General features: G+C 35.5%; 2 protein-coding genes across 7 annotated transcripts in view; one reads left to right on the forward strand and one right to left on the reverse strand.

The window, feature by feature from the left end:
• Positions 1 to 17,078, forward strand: part of LOC307009008 (uncharacterized protein) — a 416,885-nt gene that overhangs the window by 396,046 nt on the left and 3,761 nt on the right. The window lies entirely within an intron of this gene.
• Positions 871 to 17,078, reverse strand: part of LOC307008719 (choline transporter-like protein 2) — a 29,836-nt gene continuing 13,628 nt past the window's right edge. For 3 of the 6 annotated variants that reach the window (XM_079631772.1, XM_079631771.1, XM_079631773.1), the window contains exons 2-22: positions 16,603 to 16,651; positions 15,983 to 16,056; positions 15,799 to 15,877; positions 15,156 to 15,240; positions 13,015 to 13,125; positions 12,831 to 12,891; positions 12,598 to 12,718; positions 12,379 to 12,462; positions 11,783 to 11,895; positions 11,548 to 11,679; positions 9,972 to 10,071; positions 9,726 to 9,818; positions 8,914 to 8,998; positions 8,227 to 8,489; positions 8,028 to 8,122; positions 7,405 to 7,508; positions 5,814 to 5,887; positions 5,463 to 5,533; positions 5,191 to 5,279; positions 4,636 to 4,720; positions 1,590 to 4,061 (exon numbers count right to left, since the gene is read on the reverse strand). In XM_079631772.1, the coding sequence (XP_079487898.1) occupies positions 3,907 to 4,061; positions 4,636 to 4,720; positions 5,191 to 5,279; positions 5,463 to 5,533; positions 5,814 to 5,887; positions 7,405 to 7,508; positions 8,028 to 8,122; positions 8,227 to 8,489; positions 8,914 to 8,998; positions 9,726 to 9,818; positions 9,972 to 10,071; positions 11,548 to 11,679; positions 11,783 to 11,895; positions 12,379 to 12,462; positions 12,598 to 12,718; positions 12,831 to 12,891; positions 13,015 to 13,125; positions 15,156 to 15,240; positions 15,799 to 15,877; positions 15,983 to 16,056; positions 16,603 to 16,651 (2,123 nt within the window). In that variant the 3' untranslated portion in view covers positions 1,590 to 3,906. Of the gene's footprint in view, positions 1,461 to 1,589; positions 4,062 to 4,635; positions 4,721 to 5,190; positions 5,280 to 5,462; positions 5,534 to 5,813; positions 5,888 to 7,404; positions 7,509 to 8,027; positions 8,123 to 8,226; positions 8,490 to 8,913; positions 8,999 to 9,725; positions 9,819 to 9,971; positions 10,072 to 11,547; positions 11,680 to 11,782; positions 11,896 to 12,378; positions 12,463 to 12,597; positions 12,719 to 12,830; positions 12,892 to 13,014; positions 13,126 to 15,155; positions 15,241 to 15,798; positions 15,878 to 15,982; positions 16,057 to 16,602; positions 16,652 to 17,078 lie in introns of those variants that run through there. The other 3 variants (XR_013799893.1, XM_079631775.1, XM_079631774.1) reach the window with 3 other exon arrangements.

Below are 17,078 nucleotides of genomic sequence, written 5' to 3' on the forward strand. Positions count from 1 at the left end.
AAAGATTTGCATGAAAAACATTATAATAAATACTGCAATATTCCATTTATTTATTTTTAAGAATAAATAAAATAGAGTTTTTAGAATTTTAATAAATTTAAAATAGAGTGAACTTATAGGTAGGCTACTGTTCTACTGTATTTTTGATAAATTAAATTAACAATCAAAATAGTAAACAAACTTAATGATTCCAAAGTGTTTGACCATGTGAATTACAAATGATTCGTTATTTTGGACCTCTTTTTTAAACACAAAAATACATTTGAAATTAAAGTGTGAAAAGTCAGATTTGCTCTATTTCACAGCTTCTGCAAAACATGGTGACTTCTGTATATTTGGTCAACAGCGCCACCTAGTGCTTAACTAAAAATGAGAACGTTCTACAGCTATTAAATTGTTGGGTTCAAATTTTAAACACTTGCTAAAATAAGCATTTGATATGGCAGTTAATGAAAAAAAATTATGTTAAAGACAAACATTTTTTTATCAATAACTGATCAAAAAGGTCTCAAACAGATTTTACTATTTTTTTTTTTGTAGAATATTCTTTATTTATCATGCATTTCATTTGAGCCATACCAACATGTAACAAATATCTTAAAACACTGAATAAAGTCATGAACACGTTTCAAGTCGAAGTCTTTAACTGTTTGAACTACATACAGGCACTTCTAAATATAAACACAAGGCCACAGATTTAGCTATTAAGAACAAACAGATTATCTAACATTAAAGTGAGCATGTATCTGACATATTTAATCATAAACATCGTTTTATGATCGATTACGCATATATATATATATATATATATATATATATATATATATATATATATATATATATATATATATATATATATATATATATATTGGCAAAGAAAACATTCTTCAACAACCCTGTCCAACAGCACACTGAACGACACTGAATTGTGTTTTTGTATAAAAACCATAAATATAAACAAGAAAAAGTTAACTAAATATAAAAATGCAAACCTAGGGTGAAACACTCCTTGACATTTCTGGTATTCTTTAAAGTGGGCATTAAAATGCTTGTGAGTTATTGCAAAACCTTTTTAGACATTTAAATAAATCTACTTAAAAAGCCTCTGAAAAAAGCAGAGGTGTAATTGTACCCAATTGTAAAGAAGTTTTTGCTAGTGTTCCTGCATTATAAATCTCAATGTATGGCTGAGACACAGAGGTCAATCACGTTTGATGCGTTTCATAATTAATATGATTGTCTCTGGCTCTCTAAGGCACGGTGAATATGGCAATGAAAGCGATTTCAGGCATCTCCAGTTTTTCCAAGGCCTCACAGAAAACATGCACGCACTGTACGCATAACCCTGACCGTCGGTGTGGACTAGTTGGCCTGGTTCTTCTTCTTCAGAACATTGAGAAGGTTATCAGACATCAGATAGGGTCGCTCTGAGCTGCCGTCGTTCCTCTCCAGGTCCTCCACTGCGATAAACGGAGAATGTGAGAAAAGGGTTGAGGAATAAACAAGCCATGGCCTACCTTTAGCCATAGGAGGAGAGGAAAGTACAAACACCTCACACACAAATGTAAACAGACCTAAATAACACATGTACCTTCTTGCATAGTATTTATTGAAGATGAAAAAGACATATTAAGAACAAAAGCATCCAAAAGACAGTGGAAAAGGCAGCAGACAAAGTTAAAGGCGTCTCAAGAAGGCAACGAGGTGTTTTGGTTCTCCAAAACGGGTTGCAAATTGCTACCAAAAACAATAACCAACCTTAAAGTGCATAAAATAGATTTACAGGAAATGCAGAAATATTATCAGCCGTTTAAGTGTAACATTGGATGTTCAGTCTATCGTAGAATAAAGCTGCAGCAACAAATTAAAGAGTGCATCGTTCATCTGACAGTACAGAAAACTAAAAACACTGAATCACTCACTTTGATGTACAGTGTAAAAATTGATATTACTTATAACAAAGTTGTAAATATAAAAAATATTATTGGAATATGGATTAGAAGATACTATTTAGGTCTTTCTACTTCAACATCTCATGCTTACTTCCATGTGTTACTTGCTGTTGTAATTATTTGTGATAATGTTTTCACTTTCAGTGTCGAAACAAATTTCACTCATATATGGTGAATTTCACAAACAATTATGAAATCTGCAAATAACCCATTTAATTGAATTAACATTTTTGAAGTAGAAATAATTTCTTATAAAACATACTCCAATAATCTTTGTTTTATTTACAACTATGAAACATAACTGAATTGTTTTGTTTTATTGAATAAACTGACGCAAAGCAAAAAGCTACTTTAAAGTCAACATGAAATCAACATTGACCTTTTTGCACGATTCATTGATTGTCTTCACATACGTTTATTAAAATGTAATAAGCCCTTTTCTTTTTAATATAGAGACACTTTTCATCATCCAAGTGCCACTATTGTTTTTATGGTTAACACTTTGCAATTAGATCCCATTAGTTATGCCAGTTAATGCATCAGCTGACATTAAAGGTGCACTGTGTAATATTTAGGAGGATCTGTAGACAGAAATGCAATATAATATACATAATAACTATGTTTTCAGTGTATAAGACCTTCCTTAATGAACGGTTTTGTTTTTACTACTTTAGAATGAGTCATATCTATCTATACACACCACGGGTCCCCTTACATTGAAATGCGCCGACTGGTTTCTACAGTGGCCCTAAAAGGACAAACGCGTTTCGTCACTATGTTGTTCTTCGAGCTAGCTAAAGTCAGCGAATAAAACACTGACACAATGATGAACAAGTAACAATAATATTCGCAATAATATATCGTTTTACTGAATGATGAAGTAAACATAATTTCTTAATTTATCTTTGTAAAGAAACCTCATTGCTGAACTGGCTACTCTCTGCTGTCTCAGACGACGACATCATTTCCTGTCGGTCACCATAACTTTTGATGGTTGCAATTCATAACCTCACCACTAGATGCCGCTAAAAATCCCACACACACTGCACCTTTAACTAACAAGAAGCAATATATTTGTTGCAGTAGCCTATGTATTAATCTTTGTTAAATTTTATTAATAAAAAAAAACACAACTGTTCATTGTAAGTTCAAGTCCATTAAAATAAACAAATAGAACTTTTGATTTTTGAATAACTTTTTGAACTAAATCCTGAAATTAACATTGGCTAAGATTAAGAAATGCTGTAGAAACTATAATGCAGTTAACTAATGTTGACAAATGAAACCTTATTGTAAAGTGTTACCATTTGTATCATTTAAAGGGGTCCTATGATGCTTTTCAATGTTTTTCTTTTCCTTTAGTGTGTATGTATCTGTATGAGCGTGTATACGATCTGTGAAGTTATAAAGCTCATGGTTTCCCACAAAGAGATTTATTCCATCTACCAAAGATCATTAATCCAGACCTAAATCTCAAACGCCTCGATCAAACTCCAGATATAACTTCCTCGATCGTCTACGTCACAATGTAAAATATTAGCATAATGGCGGCCAAAGTCATACTCAAAGAAGTGTGAAAAATAATGTTTTTGAACACTAAAGCATGTTGTTCACCTATTCTATTACACCCACTACACAAAATATTGAACTTTTAAAATGGCATCATATGACCCCTTTAATATCGTTTATTAATATCATTTGGTGAAAAGTCACATTATATAAGTAGAGTGGGTTGTGAATGTGGTTTCATGTTGACTTAAAATAAATTATTCTCAGCAAAGATTGTCATTTTCCCTCTCTATCCTATTACCTTAAATATTACCGTAACATACATTATCAGTCGATTGAACACATGATTATCTAACTGCGGTTATAATTGAATCTTGTGACCATTCAGTCTCTTAATGTAATAAATTAGACTATATTTCCATATTACGAAAGTTCTGGACAACTTTCAACAGTTTTTGCTGGGCTCCGTCAGCTGGATGGTCTCGTCATGTGAAGCCGGGGTCCGAGCCGCTTCCGCGTCCTTCATCAGAACGTCGCGCAGCGATGCGGTCATGTAATACGGACGCGCCGGGGAGCCGTCATTACGCTCAAGGTCTTCACCTTTATGTGGCGTTAGTGGGTTTAGTAATGAGTGTGTGTGAGGTGATCAGAAAGTATAAACAAAGAATTGTGTAGAGTAATAATGATTCATGTTTGATATTTAGATTGTGAGGAAAATATTTTCAATATGAAGAATGGAAAAACCAAAGAGGAATGATGAGAAACGTGTAGGGAACAAACATAAAAAGAGAAAGAGAAAGAATCAGGTTATTATGAGATGAAGGGAAGAAAAGCACCATAGACAGATTAGAAACACCTCATACCAGAGTACATAACTGAATCGCAGAGTAAATTCTCAGTCTAGCGAGCCATGAGAGGTTTATTAAGAGCAAACTGAGCTACATGCACTGCCATGCGCAGTTAAGAGTCATTAGTGGCATAAGGCTTCATCCAAACAGATATAATATTTCCCTGAATGCAATGCTATACCATTTTTAAAAGGATCAAAAATTACACTTTTAGAGTAGAAGATCTACATTCAAGAGTGGACCTCGATGGCTTGATATTCATACATGAACTACCGGATTCTGAGGTGAAAATACTTAAATATTAAATATTAATGGCAAATACTCACAGAAGCAGAGGAAGAGTGTGTCCACACACATGGCGTAAACGCTGAAAAACCCATGGGCGATGAGGTAGGAGCCCACCAACACGGTCTGGAGAAAGAACGCAAACACATGTCTCAGCTGCTAAAGACAGGTAGCAAACAATGCCAACAAAAGATTTTTTTCTTTAAAAGAAATGTACACTTTCATTCAGCAGGGATGCACTTAATTGATTACAAATGACAGTAAAGACATTTACAATGTTACAAAAGACTTCTATTTCAACACATAATCCTTAACATCACATTTTCCACAAAATTTGATATATAATAATCAGAAATGTTTCTTGAGCATCAAATCATCATATTAGAATGATTTCTGAAGGATCATGTGACAGCTTTGATCAGAGGAATAAATTACATTTTACAATATATTAACAGAAAACAATTAGTTTAACTGGTAATGATATTTCACAATATTACTGTTTTTACAGTATATATTTTTTTTAATCAAATAAATGCAGACTATAGCACTATTCACATAATAATGGTTTCTCATGTTCTTATTCTCAAACCACTTACCAAAATAGGAACCCAGTAATAATGGAGACTGGGTGCAGCACCCTTAAACGCATCCGTTTGTCCTGAGAAGAAGAAGAAAGCGAAGATCCCTGGGGAGAAAAGATGGAGTGAGATCAGAAAAGGATCTTGAGGATTTACATTAAACTGTAGTCCAACTACAAAAGATGAACGTTGTGCAATTCATGGATTTTATCAGGATCATTCAAATCTAATGTTTAGTTCAGTATTATTTAAACAGTTTCATTCCTTCCAGTCTAAAGCAGAAAACTTACCCACAAGCCCAACAATGAGGAGCTTTCCAAGAAATAAGATGAAATCTGTGACCTTATCCAGAACTACAACCCTGTGACGAGAGTGAAAACATCAACACATGCTTTAAATTCATCCAGCCAATATAAACTTCCCAAAACTAGCGATCTGCTAATGATCTTGCATTTTTTATTATTAATTGTTGGCCTGCATATGCATAGTACGTTCTTGCCGTCATCAGCATCACATATCATTGCCTGTTAGTGTTTCACAACGTAACAGTGGTGCTTTTAAGATACTTTGTCAGTTTAAACATGTTAAACCCCTGTACTCAGTTCCAGTCTCCTCTATAGTGCAGTGTCAGGGTCACCCACCTGATTACATTTCTCATCAGGAGCAAGAAAGCATCACTTGCTGACCGGCAGAAGTTTTTACCGTATATGGCCACCTGTGGCAGAGGAGACACTTATTCAACAAAGACTGCATATAGATATGTTATTAAGATTCCCATACAATTAATCTATATTATAAAGTGCGCAAGCTCCAGCAAAAAAATTGAAGACTGCCTCCTTTTTGACACATTAGTTCATAATTTCTCCAGCTGATAGTGATAACACTACATTAAACACCACAAATAAGGAACCAGCACAGTCAGTTTAGTTCAGGGGTGTTCAATTCTGCTCCTGGAGGGCCACTGTCCTGCAAAGTTTAGCCTCGACACACCTCACCTGCCTGGGAGTTTCTAGCAAAGACACGTGATGCACACATCCCACATACAATTATTTATTCATACATTACACACATACAATTATCAGTGTAATACGGTTGTGCTATAAGAGTCAGTATAACATGGGTTGTGCAATAGGGGTTAGTGCAATGCGGGTCAGTGCAATATAGAATGGTGTAATATGGGTCAGTGCAATATTAGGTCAGTCAGGGCATGTGCAAAATTGTGGTTTGTGCAATACAGTCGATGCTTTTCTTTTTTCTATATGTCTTTTGTTGTCCACTATTGTTGTTATTGTTTGTTTTAACATGATGTGATCACTGTTCTTGTCCTTGTCTCTCTGTACATAGTTTGTATATAGTGTATTTGTATGTATTTATTAATCTGTGTGTAACACCAACCTGCCAGGTGGTCTGCAGAATTAGGCTATAATCTGACATATTTACATTTGTGAAAATGTTCATTAATATGTATTGTCCCTTTTTGTTTTTCAAATAAATAAATAAATGAAAATCCTGCAACCTTAGCCAAAAACAAAGCGTAACTCCTGCTAACGCTGTGGTACGCAGGGAAGGAGACCAGAGGCCTTTTTTTTTTTTAATGGAGAGACTTCACTATGTTGCATAAACCACTTTTGAGATTAAATAGCTTATTTAATTAATCGACATCCATTGGCTAATCTTCAGCATGTTTGCTCTTAAACATTCATTTTTGATTTATCTATTTTTTAGTTTACAATAAAAATTTATTTTTTATAAGAGAAGTCACTGACAATTGCGCAACAGGTATGATTCAGTTTACGCCACTTCTCATTTATTTTTATGGTATTTGCAAACAGTGATTGATTGTCGCACAACTCTGAATGAAATTCAATGATGTCAAGGCTGTAATGTGATTGGTTATCAAGGGACACATGATCCAAGGCACACTTTCTCCAATGGTAGAGCCATGGACCGCCGTATCTCCCAATAAAAACAATGATTGAATTTTAAATTCATTTGGACACCACTAAAAATGGCTGTCCTCTTGAATAATGCCCTATTTGAGGTTATAGGGGGCGATTTCGGATTCTAGTGAGTCTGAAGACCTTGATTATCTGGTTCAGGTGTGTTTGATTAGGGTTGGAGCTGAACTCTACAGGACAGTGGCCCTCCAGGACCAGGACTCGACAGCCCTGGTTTAGTTCAATCACTCCAAGAGTTTCTGCTTTAAATATCACGTAATGTACGACCACGCACCATAATGTAAGCGTTCCTGTTCATGAACTTGATGAACTTCTCCAGGCACCAGAAGCAGCATTTCAAACAGCACAACAAGAACTTGGCAAATTTATTCTCTGCTCCTGTGGGCACAAAAGCAAGCAGAAGAGTTCACAAGCACATTACAGTGGGCATTGTGAGATATGGCAATAATATTTGCCATCATCTCAAAAGAGTGAGCACCAGGGTCTAAATCGCCCTAAAAGGCACTTTTTTTGGCGATAATAACCAGTTGAAGTAATTACGCAAGAAGAAAAAGGCTGCAGAGTGATTCAAGAGACATGAAACTAGAATAGCTGACAATAGTTCATTATAATTTTACAGTCATTATACACTTTCAAATTTGTAAATTAAACAAATATTAATAGAAAACGCTATTTAAAAGAAAATGCTATTTCAGTCTTTCGACTTCAAAATGTTAAGTTTAATTCAATGCGTTACTTGCCTTTCTTTGGAAATAAATCTCTGTAAAATTTACTAGCAGTTTCTAAGTGAAAATTGGTTCTACTTTCAGTGCGTGCACACATATTGCCGTGATCAACCTATCACAATCAACCGAGTTATACAGACTATAAACGTTCTGTTGAGATGTTTTCTCTTACCTTTGAGTTTGTGGTCAATATACTCCAGCAGAACCCTGATAATCTGGACGATGGCGAGGATGAGAGAACCAAACGCCAGAGAGCCTGTGTGATACCTGCGTGTGGACAAAATGCATCAAATATATAAATTAAACACCTAGAACCCGGATGACACACTTTGCTAACATGCATATTGCATTTTTTTTTTCTAAAGCCGTACCTGAGGGATCTGCCCAGAGAGGCACACAACGGGAAAGCGGGGATGTCGCCGGGTTTATTTAAAGCCCAGTAGTAGGACGCAAACGCTCCTGCCAGAGTCATCTGACCCAGAGCAGTGACAAAGTTGGCACACCAGAAGAACAGGAAGACGTTGTAGAACTGAAGGCCGATCAGGTATTTGTGATACGGCGTTTCCCCACCGTAGAAAGCAAACAGGCACTCAGACCGCTTACATTCTGCCTTCATAGCAGAAAGACTGTAGTTCTGCAAGGATCAGGGAAATGAGAAACAGGGATTATTCACTTACTTTAAAACATGAGGTTATATTAAATTGTATTAAACAAGACTTGATTTTTCCATCAAGCCTGCTACAGTACATCCACAGAATTTTATTTCATGTCAGACATTTATATAAACTCCAATAAACAAGTATCATTCTTTATACATACACATATATACATATACACACATATATATATATAAATTATTTGTAGTGTAAAAATCTGAAAACCTTTGCTTTCAGGTGTTTGGGTAACTGTTTTCAAACAATAGTGCTGCATATTAGATGATTTTATCAATATACATTTATAAAGTACTACATATTTGCATTAAAAAATAAAATTGTGCACCTAATATTTTAATATTATGACTGTACTCAATAAATAAATATATATTTATGCATACACACCTCAGGGATGCAGGTTTGTCTGGCATATGAACATTCGGTTTCGTTGAAAACCTTATAAACAGGTTCACTAGATGTAGAGAGAAAACTGACCAGGGCGATTAAGGACTAGTACTGGTGTAATCATGACACATATATTAAACACTTTTTACAACATATAAATAATTGCTTGGTGCTGTGAATGTTGAACTACAGCATTGCTGTCATAAAGCATATCCATATCACATTGCATATCCCCAACTTTATCTTATTATAAAGTAATCCATTACAAACCATTATCCCCTGCTGGCAGATGCTGTAACTACACCATTATGAGGGCAAAAAGCATCTGTCTGTACTGACGGTCATACAAAAGTTGGAGTATCTGTGTATTGTGATTAAATTATGTATTTAAATGTAATGCAAATTTAATTGAATTAGACATTTTGGCAGTTTCCAATTATTTTATTGCTCTTAAATGGATAGTTCACCCAAAAATGAAGCAAACAGTCGATGTACCCCATTGACTTCCATAGTATCCAAAAGTCAATGGGGTCCATCAACTGTTTGGTTACCCATATTCTTCCAAATATCTTTTGTGTTCAGCAGAAAAAAGAAATGCCTACAGGTTTGGAACAACTTGAGGAGTAAATTATAACAATTTTCATTTTTGGGTGAACTATCCCTTTAAGGGCATATAATGGATTAACCTTTTGGCCCTCTGAATTAAGAACTATTTTAATTTAGATTTAAGTGAGTGACTATAAGATGCAAGTTCCTGTCCAAAAGCGCTTGCACACATTAAAATTTCTGCTTGAGTCTTGAGTTAAGGATACACGGCAGTGACACCCCAGTAAGCGATGACTATGGTCAGGAGGAAGAAGGTAAAGATCGGGTAGAACAGTGATGACATCACAAAACCGATGGCCCTGAAAGAGGTCAAATAAACGCACCACGCCATTTACTGAGGGTAAACAAGGCCAATGCTTAAGCACTAATACAAACCAAAGATTAAAGGTAAAATAAGCAATATGCCTATAAACTTTAATAATAGGCAGAATCCTGCGAAAAAAAATACAAACCTGCTGGCCTCCTTTATGAGCTCAACAGCGATCCGGATTCGGTTCCTGAGGAAGATGAGGAGGAGGATGATGATGAGCTCCACAATAGCCAGGATGATTACTGAAGAAAGAAACATGTGTTACACTACAGTGCCTTTACAATAATATTTAAATGAAGCTTAAGTATTTTAATTACTTTTATATTTAAAATGTAAATTATGTTTTAATGCGAATCTACAGCCAAAATGCTAAATAATGCATTTGCAAAGTTGTGAGATCCAATCTAAACAGAATATGATTAGAGAGAAAGAATGGCTAGCTATTGCCAAATAGTAATATACAGACAAACATATTTGTATACAGAAAATGTGAGTGGTGTTTACTAATGTTAAACTCACCACCACAATTCTAGGTTGTTGTGGGTGGTTTTCAGGGCATTTTCATGCGTTTTGGGTGGTTTCTTCTTCTTTCACTCACACTCATGTTGTTCCAAACCCATAAGACACAAATGAATAATCTGAGAATCATTCAAAATATCCTCATTTGTGTTCTGAAGATGAACGATAGTCTAATGGATTTGGAATGACATGTATATGATATTAATACATTTTTGGTTTAACTCAACCCAACCACTGTGCTCTTTTTTCATTTTTTTTTTTTAATGAATGCTAGTGGTCATCCTTTATGTCTGCATGTTGGTTTTACCAATATTTAACCAATAAAAAGCATTTAAAAGAGGTTGTGACTAAACCATAGTCAATTTATTTTTAGCATTAGCATTTTATTTACTCGAGACACACTGTCCATAAAGGCTAACGGCTTTTTGTATTTGAAGAGCGGAGAATAGTCTTAGTCTTTGCCATCTTGTCTAGAAACAAATAGTGTTTTAAATATCTATAATTATCTAATTTTGATTACAACAAGAAAACTAAGCACCCATATAGCTAAAATAAACATTGTTATACGTTGATGAAAACGTAATGCGATGCACGTACTGCCTCAGATGCGGCTGTTCCAGTGACAGACAAACTATATCTGTCATTCGCAGGTCAAAAACCTCGTAACTCAATTTGAGCAGGATTTTCATAAAATGTTAATATTATAATGATGCAAGTGCAAGTGTCTGACCATAGCTAAATAAAGCCACAATACCAACTTCGACGACAGTGTTGAATTAAATACGAGGTTTCCGGCCGACAGCGATGATATGTAGATTTGTTGCTTTATCATCACCAACAACATCATACTTATTGTGTTCCTACTTGACTTAAGCTCAAGTTTCATATTAAATGGGAGAACTACTTTCAATATAGCCTAATATCTAGACATATATGCCAGACTTAGTTTTGTTATATTTTTATATAGTGATGTGCCGTGGGATGTTTTTAATTTTCAAAATTGTTCCGTGGCAAAAAAAAAAAAGTTGGGAAACACTGGGTTAACTAACCCTTTAAAAGAGCCTAACCACGAGTCTATGATATTCCGACACATATGGCACTCCTTAAATCTTAGTGCAATATCAGGTATGTGCCAAATAGTTTTTTGACCCAATACCTCTAACCTAAAATATAAGCAAATAAGCAGTGAAGCCACTCACTGAAGGCCAGCCAGGTCTGTCTGATGTGCAGGTAGACGGAGAAGTCGGGCTGGAAGCCCAGCTGCTGTAGAGTGATATTAGAGCCAGCCGAGTCCTTCAGATTGACATACTTTATGCTGCAGTGAGCAATACCTGTGTAAAGAACAGAGAAACGATTGACCGTTTTTAGAATTTTTTGCAGTATCATCAGATGCACTGCAGTAGATTAATGCATCTTAGTGTATGAAGACAGTACCATAGGCAATGACGGCGATGACCATGAGGATCATGACCCAGACCATGATTCCAGCCAGATACCGCAGGAGAACGATGAAGATCAGACTCAACACCACAGCAATCAACAAACAACTGCAGAAAGAAACAGATTAACACTCGTTCACAGCAGGAAGAAAGGATCTAAACCACCGTAATTATCATCAACTTAAAACTATTGACTATAAAAAAAAAACATTTACGTTAATAGAAATACAAATCTGTTATAGTTTATTTCAGCAAGTTTCAAAGCCAACATTTCTAACTTTCCTTCAGTTTACTAAAACTAAGACTAAAAATGATTAATCTAAAACTGAAATAAAACAATAAAAATGAAATAGACATTACTAAAAAACATTATAATAAAACCAACAAAATTGAGACAATTACTTCAACAAAAAATAAAATCGAATTAAAAATATTAATAAATACTATTATACTCCAGTATATTGATGATATTAAAAAGAACACTGTCTGATTCAAATGTTAGCACTGAAAATAATAATAATAATAATAATAATGAGTAATTTCTATTGAAACTAGAGAAAATATAAATCACTAAAACATAAAATGACTTACATTAGGATCCAGTACCAAGACTTTGTGTAATCCTCAAAGATCTTCATTGCAACTTGACGACCCTCCATGACTACTGTGGCGTTCCTGCGATTGTCAAAGCAAACATGGATTTATAATAAATAGCACCCTTGAATTGCACTGCAATTGCATCTGCAGTAGTGGCATGCAAATGAGTGATTTTCTTGCAAATGTATGTTTGAGTATTATAAACACGTTTACTTCATCCCAGCCACCAGGTCTTTGGCATTTCTTGTCTTCTCTCCATCACTAAATGTCTCTTGATCGCCCACGGTGATGACTTCACCCTTTTTGCCCAGAGACGGAAAACACCGTTGCAAAACTGAGAAAAAAAAAAAAAAAAAAATAGTATTATGCAACAGAGACAATAAAACTCAATTTGCAATAGTTCCCAATAAATATTAAAAGTGTAATAATAAGAACAAGAGTCTCACATGGTTTGCTGGAAATCAGATAAGCAGGGCACAGTTTTTCTTGCAAAATTTGCGTCACAGGCTTTAGAGGGAGACAGTATCGGTCAGTCATTCATTAGACATTTGCAAAAACTAGATACTTGCTAAAAAAATAAAATAATAAATATATATATATATATATATATATATTAAAAACCTAACTTACCTTCTGCCCAGGGTCTTCTCTGCAAAATTGTTTGTATTCTTTCCAATCGAATGGATTTATGATGGCATTTACCAGAGTCATAGTGCGATTAGGACATTTCTCTACACACACCTAAACACAGAAAGAAAATAATTTGATATAAGATATAAAATTTTTACAGGTTTGACTGTCAAAAACAAAACAAAAAAGCCTAATATTTATAACCTTATTTTATAAAGATGAGGTGCTAAAAGAAAGACAGACTTCATAATGGAATGCTATACTGCACATAACAGTGAAGTGCCTAAATGGTAAATGGACTGCATTTATATAGCGCTTTAACAGACCCATGGCCACCAAAGCGCTTTACATATTGCCTCACATTCACTCATTCACACACCGACGGTGGTGTCAGCCATGCAAGACGCCATCCAGCTCGTCGGGAGCAGCTGGGGTTAGGTGTCTAGATCATGGACACCTCGACACTTGGTCAGGTAGAACCGGGGATAGACAACCTACATGAACCACTGAGCCACTGCCGCCCACTGTCGCCTATTGTGGCGCTCTGAGGCCAACACGCAAGAACATTAATAGTTGAATAAAGTTATTTTTGTTTGTTTCTGCACAAAAAAAAGTTCTCGTCGCTTGATAAACTTAAGGTTGAGCCACTGTAGTAACTTGGACTATTTTAACGACGCCATTTCTGGACTGGCAGATGCAATTACAAAGAAGCCCATGAGGGAGTGAGCCAGCTCTCAAATTAAATAAAAAATATCTTAATTTGCGTTACGAAGATCTTACGGGGTTGGAACAACATCAGGGTGAGTAATTACTGACAGAACCCTTTAATGTCATCATGAAATCAAAATGGACATCATTTACTTTGTTTAGCGCACATTACTAGTCTCGTGGTGAATGATAAATCAGTGCAAGTTAATACACAGAAAACTATTTTTGTCGTGGTAATCTTTAATCATAATCTGAAAATGTGCTGCTTCTCTGGAATGGTGTTCCTTCTCAGTTTGACGGCTTGGGTTGAATATCTTTAACACCTCCCCTCCAACCTTCAGTCTGCTATGAGTGAGAGATAGAGAGGAGGTGCGCTAAAGTAAAAACACTGCCCTCTGTTTTATATTCTGTTTCACTTGGAAATATATCACAACTGTTCATCCGGTTCACTGGGACTTTAAAGTAGCCGAGGGGGCAGAATGAGTGTTGAAAATATTTGTTTTTTATGCAAATATATATGGTTTTGTGTGTGCGTGTAGGTTTGTTCAAAAAACATTATAAGTGAACCTCAAAGAACCTATTAAAATAATTTAAAAAAATACCCATAATGAAAGATAAGTTTAGCGCATTGCATTGTGGGATACAGTACTCCCAACAGTGCCCTCATGCAAGCATGTCACCTTTATTTATTCAAGGCAAAATGTTTCAAAGCAGCTTCATAATAATAAACAAGAAAACGAATCATGATGCAAACTTCATAAAATTTGACATTCAAATTCTGCTCTAAAAAGACAATAGTGTCATTATTCAGCTCAAGTCAGTTCAGTGTGGATTCAGTTCAATAACTGTAAAGTTCATCAGCTTTTAAATGAGTTCAGTTCAGCTGTAAGCAGCTCTACAGAGGGCAATACAGGTCGATATTCAGCTTGAGTCAGTTCAGTGTTAATACAGTTTCATAAAAGTGTCAATGTAGCTAAATGTGTCAGTTATAAAACATTCGATTCAGCAATAAAGCAGCTCTGCAGAAGACAATAGTGTCATCATCCAGTTGAATTCAGTTCAAGTTTTGTTCTCATTTCCATTGTATCAGTGCAGTCACTCAATTGATAATATTTTTGAATATTAAGTCTCTGAGTATTAACCCAAACTCAGGTGACAGCAATTGGCCAAATTAACAAACATGGTATGATTATTGAATCCAGGCTGCCTTATGTTAGATTTGTGGATTGATATTATGCTAACATTTAGTATCCAGCTCCTTCTGCTTGAAAATCGGGATGAGGCGCCAGCATTGGGAGAAAATGCCCATCATAGTTACAAAAAAATGCTCATACCATGAACCGAATTCTGCAATAATAGTTTGAGTAGTAAAGTAGTATGCCAATCCAAGAATACGGTACCCACAGGGTGGAGCGGGTGGAGAGGACACAAACCTGAGGGGTGGGACACTGGAACTCGAGGAGGACCATGGGACTGGCACACTTCATCATGTTGAAGTAGAACAACAAGGGCTGCTTCCTGTTACACACGTCACAAAAATGTTCAATTAAGCAAGACTTTTATTCATTCATTTCACTTATACATCACACAAAAGTGTTCCTTTTTTTTACTGGAAAATGCATTTTTACTATATGCAAGAACTGCATGATTCAGGATAAATTGAGAGTGGTGATTTTTTTTTTATGCGTTTAAATTAGAGATCATGATTCTGAACAGACAACTAACGTCATTTAATAGAGGTTCTGACAAAATGTTGATTTTTGCCATCTATTTAGAAATATTTTATTTATTTTTAAATCGTTTTGAATTAATGATTCAATGACTCGCTCATAAAGACTTACTGGATGAATCAGTGTTTTTGAGAGAGAAAAAAAAAAACTTTTTAAGAGATCTTTTACATTTTTTAACAGTCATCTACTGATGTAACTATGCCATTGATACAATCTCAAAAGATTTGCAAATTAGTTTTTGCAAATCCTTAAAAAACTAAAACTAAGGTTATATGATGTGATGTCACTAATAATGTCAAACATGGAGCAACAAAAGTCATAATAAACTTAAATTTGTGAGACTTACTCCAGATTTCCCTGTCCGCAGTACTGTCCCATGCTGTCTGTGGGGTAGATCACCTTCCTCGGGTCACCGTGAGTCCATGCTGAGGGTGCAAGACAGAAATTATGAGTCTCTCTCACACACACACAATTAAAATGTTAATTGTTACACAGTATGAATTTCAAATCACTATTGCAGACTGACTTACCCAGTATTCCCACTGCGACGTAGCCCACTATGGCCACAATGAAGAAGACACAGCAAATAATGTCTGTACATCCTCTGTGGCGCAGAAAGAAATGGTCTGTTACAACATGCTTTAAAACATACAGGACAAATGTATCAATGTCTTATATGACGAACCAACATCAAGCATTGCTGTTTTGAATGTAAAATCTAACTAATAAAGGTTTGATGTCAGATCTATTGAAGAATAAGCAGCACAGGAAAATGTAACCAAAAGTGGGAATGAGTTACAGAGCAACAGAATTTTTTTTTTTAAAGGATTTTTGGCAACTTGTATTGTCTTTGACAACTCTGTTGTATTGCTAATATGGGATGGAATTTGGCACATGAGCATTGTGGACTACTTGTATGACACTTTTTGGAGTGTGAGAGTCCCTGGTCACTTATTGTATAGAAGAAAATAAGAGCAGTGTGAATATTCATCAAATACCGGTAATGTATTTTGTGTTTCACATAAGAAAGCAAGTCAGGTTTGGAACGACATGAGAGTGAGTAAATGACATTATGTGTGAGTGTGAACGATCATTTTAATGTTTAAGCAAAATCTAGTTATTAAAAACATCAAATCAGTTCGATTCTTACCGGTTTTGGATGGGCCCTTTGAAGCTGGCGTCATATTTTTTGGGCACTCCTGTGAGAACAACAAGGAGAAACTAAATTAAATACGACTCAACTAAAACAATCAATATCCCAGACATTGTTAGACCACAAGGAAACCATGTAAGAATGTATTACAGACAACCACGGACATATATTTGCTCAGTCAGGCTTTTGTTAGCCCAATTAAACACAATGCATCACACTTTGTGAATGACTGCTGATCTAGCACAGGGATTTTCCTCAGCACACGCCTGGGAAATGACATTCCAGCCCAGAGAGTGAGCAAAAGCTTCGTCTACATGGTAAATGACCACCTAGGTCAACACCCCATCAACCACCCCAACATGTTAAAACCCACTCAAACCATCCTAGCATTGTGAAGGTGACTTCTGCAAGGGCAAACACCACTCACATTTCCTTCAGAAAATTACAAGTCTAGTTGTGCCAGAAACAAAAAA

Source organism: Phoxinus phoxinus, assembly GCF_949152265.1.
Source record: "Phoxinus phoxinus genome assembly, chromosome: 1".
Lineage (NCBI taxonomy): Eukaryota > Metazoa > Chordata > Actinopteri > Cypriniformes > Leuciscidae > Phoxinus > Phoxinus phoxinus.